This window comes from Lactuca saligna, chromosome 9 (genome assembly GCF_052625555.1).
Source record: "Lactuca saligna cultivar CGN05327 chromosome 9, ASM5262555v1, whole genome shotgun sequence".
NCBI lineage: Eukaryota > Viridiplantae > Streptophyta > Magnoliopsida > Asterales > Asteraceae > Lactuca > Lactuca saligna.
The window spans coordinates 77,129,516-77,137,894 of record NC_136425.1 but is presented as its reverse complement, the minus strand read 5'-3'; the positions used below and the strand labels follow the sequence as shown (position 1 = coordinate 77,137,894).

General features: G+C 33.3%; 1 protein-coding gene across 1 annotated transcript; it reads right to left on the bottom strand.

Moving 5' to 3' along the window:
• Positions 1 to 488: 488 nt before the first annotated feature.
• Positions 489 to 3,781, bottom strand: LOC145017775 (glucan endo-1,3-beta-glucosidase-like). The gene is made up of 4 exons (XM_078975731.1): positions 2,968 to 3,781; positions 2,538 to 2,886; positions 940 to 1,246; positions 489 to 710 (listed from the first exon to the last, which is right to left on the bottom strand). The coding sequence occupies exons 1-4, from the start codon at positions 3,663 to 3,665 to the stop codon at positions 682 to 684; spliced, it is 1,383 nt and encodes a 460-aa protein (XP_078831857.1). The 5' UTR covers positions 3,666 to 3,781; the 3' UTR covers positions 489 to 681.
• Positions 3,782 to 8,379: the final 4,598 nt, after the last annotated feature.

Sequence of the window (8,379 nt, the reverse complement as noted above, 5' to 3'; positions counted from 1 at the left end):
GCTAAAAACTTATTGATTTTCTGATATAATGCAATAAGTATAGGGATATACCTATTACATTACCATAATGCTCATGAATGTATAGTTCACTCATGAATGTATTTAAACAAATTACATCTTATAACAAATAGTTTAAGATTTTTGGGTCGATACAAAAACGATTGTAGTGCACTTAGCGTAATGAAACGTTCTTGACATTGGACATAATGCTCAGGATAATTAGTACAAAACTAGGAAAATGTAATACACAATATAGGATAGGTAAGTTGGTCCTTTTTCCGCGAAGCTTTGAATTAACTCAGCCAGGGTTGCGGTGTTTGAGTTATGGTCGACAAACTAGGAGACTCTTAGTGTTAATCTAGGAGTAAAAAAGATTAAGTAAATAATATTTCGCTCAAAGTAGATATAGGAGTTAAAAAGATTAAGCCAATAAAAATCCTTAGTTCCGAAAGTTGTTCTAATACTATGCTAATTACCTCACAACCAAATTATTTAAACTAAATAAGCATGCATATTAGATAGTTCCTCCACTGTAATACATTTCAGTACAAATATAATCATATATCAACAGATTAAATGTTACCACAATTTCCAACTTATCAAAAAGAACCCAATATAGTTCCTCATTTCATCGTTGTTGCCTACATACAGTTCCATGAGTTCATCACACACCGTACAAGCTTAAGAAATATATTTACATGGACCATTACCTGAAAAACGACAAGAGAAAAGATTACTCAAATGTGTCACGTATCAAAAATTAGCATGTCACACTCAAACCAAATCAACAATGGTATGCTTTTGTTTCATTTGTTTGGGCCTATCAACATTAACTTTAAGAAACAACGATGTAAAAAATATTTCAATTTCTTAAGATTGTTGAAATATTATCAACAAAACTATCAAAATCTTTCATTAATCAAGTGTTGATGAACTTACTAGGATCAGAAGATGCTATGACTCCGGTGTTTGCAAAGTCACAATCAAAGTTGTGGCGTCCCTTTGCTTGATAATAAGAATTCATGAGGAATGATGCATGAGCTCGAATAGTATTTGGCATAAAGCAAGCCCCACCAGGCTGTGTGGGGCTACAATCGATGCCATTACTGCAAATGTAATCGATGTTGGACTGAAGTGCAACATCAGTCGCATCTGGTTTAGGCACACACCAACTCTTGCCTTGAGATGATGTTGGTGCTCTTGGTGTTGGTGTTGGTGTTGATGGCTTTGGTGATGGGGTCTTTGACTGTAACATAAATGATATATGACAATGTAAGAAATATTTGTAGATGATAGTGGCAAGTTAAATCGAGCCATTGTTACGAATTAATTATTTCAATATATGTTTCAAATGTTAAATCAATTGTTTATACAATATGACATTGCTTGTTTAAAGTATAAATGATTTAATAAAAGTATCTTTATAAATGATTTAATAAAGATATCTTTACCAAAAACAAAATAAACAACTCGAGCGCGATTAAAGTTAAGCATGTCATCTTTTAAATGATAAGCACGAAAATGATAAAATTCAGGATAATTACAAAAATGACCTTTAAAAATGTCACTTTATTTATTTATAACTAACTTTACGATGTCCGACTGACTTTATATTGTATCAAATATACATTTTCTAAAATAAAAATAAAAACGTTTTGGACTTTGAATTCAAACAGGAAAAATTATTTTTCTTAAACTTAAAGAATATTTTCGAAATCCAAAAATACATCCAGAACTTTAAGAAAAGGTTCCTTTCCTTACTAAAATTTAACAAAAGAATAAAATAAATATGGCGTAAAAAAAATAGAACACAATAAAACGGTGTTATTTAATTGAAAACAGTAAAATAAAACACTTCCTATTTAAAGAGAAGAAATAAAATAATTTTGTAAAGTATTTTATGCAAAATTAGAAAAGAAAATACCCATTATATACCATCCAAATCTGAAAAAGCCCATTTCGGATAATTGTCATTTTGGTAAATCAGTAAATGTTTGTTTGGTCATTTACCTCAATCATTCATAATAGTGTCTGTCGTTTTTGTTATAATCCTTGAATCTAGTGATGTCTTATACCTAAATTACTATTTATCAAGTATTCTAACAAAATAATCATCCAAAATTTTCACATTGCAAAATATAGTTTATTAATTTTCCGCAAAATGATTTATAAATGATCACAAGTATAAAATCATGAAAAAATTTGTTTCGATAAATTTGTCTTTTCTACAAAACAAATCATAGGGTAAAGTCATTTCACAAAATTAAAATAAGTTCGTAAAATGTTATAAATATTCAAAAGAGTTATGTTTAAATATATATAAAGCTTTACAAAAAGTACTTTAATAAATTTTACTTTTAGAAAAATAAACATAAAAATAAAATAGTTTTTCATTAAATCAGGGACATGTCATATAATTGCACGGCTAGATAGTACTTATTCTTCTTTTTATCGTCCTATATATATTCCGACATCACTGTCGACGTTTCTATGTGCCACGTGTCCAAACCATTAGATAAAAGCCTAAAAGGTAATACCTGTGATTCGTGTCTAATTCCGATGTCATAAACTTGAGTGAAATCGGGTCGAAACAACCCGAAATTCTTCTCATCCAACGATGGCCCTTTTAGATTCTCATTAAACAACGAAAAAATGTAGGTTTCGAACTTCCGTCCAGGCATCAATGGCGTTCCGACGCCGGAGTCGACTTTCTGTATAACACCACCGTTATACGCCGCCGCATTCCACGGATTCGCGTGGGTGTTTTGCGGGTCTCCGCCCGACGGCCACCCTGTCTCCGCCACTATAATATCAACATCTGGGTACCCAAGTTTCTTCATCGAAACGTAAACAGCGTCCATTAGTAAATCGAACTGATTGGTGTACCTTGATTACCATAATTCAAACAATCGGTTAACTCGAAATCTGAATGCTCGATATAATTAGGAGAAAAAGAAGAAACAATACCGTTTTCCGGTGACTTTATCGAATAGTCCTTTGTTGGGTTTGAAGAGATAAAAGTTCGGATTCTCCGGTGAGTACCCGTAATACGTGTACGGGTTAACCATGAACGCCGATTTCGTTTCACGGTGGAACCGGAGCATCGGAGCGAGGTTGCCGACGTCCCAACCATGTCGGAAAGACGCGTTGCTCGGAGGGATTGATGAAAAAAGTATACTTAGCGAATGCGGGCTAGAAATCTTTATTTCTGTAATACCAGCTTTAACGAGTGCAGAGTGAAGTACTCTCATCGCCGGAACGAGGTTGTCGACGATGCTCTGTGGACCCCAGTGGAGCACCTCGGTGCCGACACAGATATAGTGGATCTTGGTGGCGGGGTAAAAGGGTTTAATGTTGGCATTGACCCACCGGCGGGCGTTCCAGGGATCAGTGAGAGAAGGGATGTCACCGTTGGGGACTGTGACGGAGACGAGGATGCCGGTGCCGGCGAACGCTTTTATCATATCTGGGTTCACGTCAAAGATTCTAATGCGGTCGATGATGGTGTCGGATTTGAGGAAGTGGGCTACTGTAGCTGGTGGCGGGAGGTTGTCGCCTAGGGTTCCGTAGTTGACGCCGATGGAGTTGACGGCGGGTGCAAGGAGGAGGAGGAAGAGGAGGTGGTGGAGGTGGAGGTGGAGGGATGGATTTTTTGAAATCGCCATTGTTAACGGTTAAATTTCGAGTGAATTTTTTTTTGGAGTGATTTAATAGAGAGGATTTTGTGAAAGCTTTGATGGCAAAGATAGGAATGAGTATTACTGCTAACGTGGGTCTGCGCACCCGGAAAGTAAAGAATCAGAATCCCAATTCAATTTTAAATAAATAAAAGAACATACATATTTAGCTGTGAATTAAATAAATAAATAAAAAAAAAGAATTCTATATACATTAAAGGCTGTTGTTTACTTTTTAATTTCATAATTAAGAGGTAATGTCTTAAACTTTCAGATTCAGACCATTTGTTTGTATATTATTTTTCGCCTCTTAAAATTAATACCTTTTATTTTTTTAGAGAATAATCAAGAAAACAAAAAAGAGACGCGCGTTTAAGGATTCCCTATTTGCCCTAAACAATCCACCCCTCTTCTTTTCTTCCCTTTTGTCTGCTAGCTTCGCGTATTTCTCCTCAGCATCGGACGATGCCAGACGCCGCCCACCCTAATCCCCAACGACGCTACAACAACGTCGCCTTCCTCCGCCGCCTCCATCTACGTGTCATTTTTCCGCCGACCGCATCAGCCAACAAAAAGGTATTCTTCGTTTTCTTCTTCTGTTTCTTCTTTCTTTCCCTCGAATTCACTGTTTCTTCTTCTATTTCTTCCTTCTTTGCCCTCATACTTGAACATAAAAAACTGAAATTAATAGCACACTGTTTCTTCTTCTATTTCTTCCTTCTTTGCCCTCAAACTTGAACATAAAAAGGTGAAATGGTTATGCTATCAGTTGTGCATTTGATGTGTTGGATCATGTTTGTTTTTGTAGTGATTTTAACAGCAAAGTTGTCCCCCATGTTGCCCCTCTAGTCTTGATTTGCTATTATAGGTCGATTTAGGGGTTGGAAATTATTGATCAGTTGAAAGAAGAACAGGGGAAAGAGAGATCAAGAAAAACAATGGAGGGGTATTTTTGTCCAACATTCTGCTGGGACGTTTGTTGTAATGCTGGAGAAAAAGTATGGATGTATTTGTTTAGCTTGAACATTTGTTGTTGTTGTTTTTCCTGATCATTTTTTTTCTAATATATTTGTTGATCACACCAAGATATTTGTATGTTTTCATGGATTTGAAAGAATTTATGTTGTATTTTGGATTTGTGTTTAATTTGGATTTTGTATGGTGTTAAATATAAGAAAAAATGGTCATTTTTGTAAACATAAACATTGAATTCAATAAAAAGTAATAGAAAGGGTAAAATGGTCATTTTTGTAATTCAGCATAGTAATTCAGAGGTTCCAACCTAACAACATATTAAAAATTCAGATCTTAAAAATTCAGAGTCTCTTAGAAATTCAGACCTATTAAAAATTCAGAGCTTAAAAGTTCAGATCCTGCCAAATAGCCCCTAAATCCTATACTTTTAAACTTAGGCCCCGTTTGATACACATATTTTCAGGTCCAGACAGATCTTTTTTGGCTGAATGAACCGGAAAGACTGTTTGATTTGCATAAAAGAATGGGTCTTTCCCGGTAAGATATGTATTTCCAAAAGCCCCAAAATAATATCTCTCTGGCCGAATGGGCTGTAAAGACAATTATACATCAAACCCCGTCTCTTTCTTTTTTTATTGGATTATTTATTTTTTTAAATAACTTTTTTTTAATTTATTTTTTATTGAATTATTACTTTTTTTTTCATCATTCAACACAGTCAATCAGATGTACAATCAAACAGCATGGTTTCTTTCCCAGTCAGAAAACCTTCCCAGACAACACTTTACTAAACAACATTTTTCCAAACAGAAACTATTAAACGAGACCTTAGTTATTAAATTTAGTAACAAAAAAAAATACAAAACATTGTGCCCTAGTTCTTACTATCTTACCAGATGAACTTCATCTCCCTTGATAAAAAAAAACGAAGTGGCCACACATCTGCCAACTCCGACAACGACTCAACCAGGCAATTCATGTCGAAGACTACGACTCCAACCAACGGTGACTGCATATCGTGACGATGACGATGTATCACATGTAAGATTTATGAATTTCATTACATGTTCAATTTGTAATCTGTAACTTCGATTTATGACTCGTGTATCTTAGATTTTTGAACGGTAATCTTCATTTAGGTTCATTCTACCGGTTATTCTATTAAATTAAAATTTTAAACTTTCTTGTCAATATTTATGAGTTCTTCAAAATTTTCATTGAATAAAATTTGATTTGATTTTGTATGTTTGATTCGTGTTCCGATTGTGTGGCTGACCATCTTTAATAAAATTAGATTTGATTTTGTCTCTTTGATTGGTTGTTTTAATAAGATTAGTTCTTATTGTGTGTTGCTCATCTTTAATGTTGTTTTTAGATTGTTTGTTTGATTGTAACAAGTTGATGGTTTATTTCTGTTTTCTAATAGTATTTTTTTTGTAGATGGATACTATCATATAGACGTTCAGAATGAGAATTTCTATACAATATCTCAAGATGTAGTTGCAACAAATGCAATAATTACAAATGATAACGAAGTTGATGCAAATGACATGTTAGAAGAAAATTGTGAAGAATCTTTTGACAACAATTTTCAAGTTCCTTAGCAATTGGACTAATTTACAGTAAAAAGAATATCCAAATATCAAAAAAAAAAAAAAAAAAAATTGGGTTTATTGTATGACTTTATATCTTATTTTTTTATCTTATTGTTTTTAAATAGTGGTTATCGAATAAATTTAATCTATTTTTTTTTTTTTTGTATTTTGTAAGAAAGAATTTTTAGTTTTGTACTTAAAATATTGAACCTATGAATTTTTTAATTTAATTTGGTGTTTATTTAGATTCAAAAAATTATATGTTTTTTTTTGTAAGAATCATTTGTTGGTTTAGATTCAAAAAATTATTGATTGTAATGGTGTTTGTAAAAAATTGATAAAGATTAACAGTAACATAGTGATTAAGTAAATAAGATTTCCAGAAACATGTGTTTAGTTAAAAACTCAACAAATAAATATCATATTTGCTAAATGTCAACTTTTCATTGAACTTGATAAATATTATTTTATGAAAATTTTAGAATTATTATTTTTCCAGTTGCATTTTTGTGTTTCTTTTATTCAAAGGTCACGTCATATTAATTATTTTTATTAATATATTAAATAATATATATATATATATATATATATATATATATATATATATATATATATATATATATATATATTAATGTAGATAATAATCTTTCATTTGTAAATTCCTATATTTTAGGTTTGGAATAAAAAGAAAAACATGTTCTTTAAAATACATAGGGTACATGTTCTTAACATATCTTCCGGTGTTTGAATTGTCCTTTAGCTATGAGCATCAGTCTGCGGATGGTAGACTGTACTTAAACAAAACTTCGTACCTATTTCCTTTTGTATACTTTTCCAAAATTTTGATGTGAGACGACTGTCACGATCCGATACAATTGTTAATGGAACACCATGAAGTCTTACTATCTCCTTCGCATAAACATTTACAAGCTTATCCATAAACCATCTTTCATTGGCTGCTATGAAGTATGCACTCTTAGTAAACCGATCCACGACTACCCAAATCATGTCGTGACCATTCTTCGTCCTAGGTAGTTTAGTGAGCCTCTTCTATTAGAAGATGTCTTATTCCTCCCATCTTAGGCACCCAAATCCTATTTTGGAATACCTTCAATCCTCGACTATTTGTACCGAATACCAACGTTTTGCCTAAATGTTCTTCCTTTCAATCATTCTTCTCTAAAGCTTCTTCATAAGATTTCCTGATACTTTCCATAATTGTTGAGATGACTTCTATTCTTAACACAGTCGTAATCTTTGAGTAACTCTAGCCAGTGTCGTTGTCTCATATTCATCTCCTTTTGATCAAAGAGATACTGGAGACTTTTATGATCAGTGAAGAGTTTGCACTTTGTGCCATAAAGATAATGCCTCCATATCTTTAACACAAATACTACCACTACTAACTCCAGATCATGAGTGGGGTAGTTCTTTTCGTGCTCTTTCAATTGCCGAGATGCGTATGATATCACTTTATCTCTTTGGGTAAGAACACAACCTAACCCAACTCTAGATGCATCGCTATAGACTGCGAAGTCTTCAACTCCGTCGGGTAAAGAAAGAATTGGTGCTTCACACAACTTCTTCTTTAATTTCTCGAGTGCTTCTTCATGTTTCTCACTCCATGTATATGTAGCTCCGTTATGGTTCAAAGTTATCAATGGAGTAGATATCGAAGAAAAGCCTTAGATAAACCTTCGGTAATATCCAACTAATCCCAGAAAACTACGAATCTCAGTAGGACTTTTTGGTCGTTCCCATTTCATCATAGCTTCAACCACGTGACCAAAGAATTGGACTTCTCGAATCCAAAAATGGTATAGCTTAGATTACGGTATAGCTTTCAAATATGGTATAGCTTAGATTACGGTATAGCTTAGAATCGTCATTCACCTACCTTTCAAATATGGTATAGCTTAGATTACGGCATACCTCTTCTAAGTTATATTATATTGTGATTGGATCCTAGCCTTAATATTACATTTGGGCGTTTTATTAAGGACTCTCTTAAATCTAAACTAAACTTGTTCTTCTTTTCAGATGTCTTCAACTAATGCTTCTGGCTCGAATCCTAATGGCTCCTTTACTCTTATGAGTCTATGTGGGAAAGTCACCTTTGATGGATCCAACTT

What these genes read in the sequence shown, in the direction of transcription:
- LOC145017775 (XM_078975731.1), bottom strand. Translation starts at nt 3,665, where the DNA reads ATGGCGATTTCAAAAAATCCATCCCTCCACCTCCACCTCCACCACCTC. An exon ending in GATAAAGTCACCGGAAAACG is followed by an intron (nt 2,887 to 2,967) that starts GTATTGTTTCTT and finishes ATGGTAATCAAG; the next exon opens with GTACACCAATCAGTTCGATT. An exon ending in CATAGCATCTTCTGATCCTA is followed by an intron (nt 711 to 939) that starts GTAAGTTCATCA and finishes GTCGTTTTTCAG; the next exon opens with GTAATGGTCCATGTAAATAT.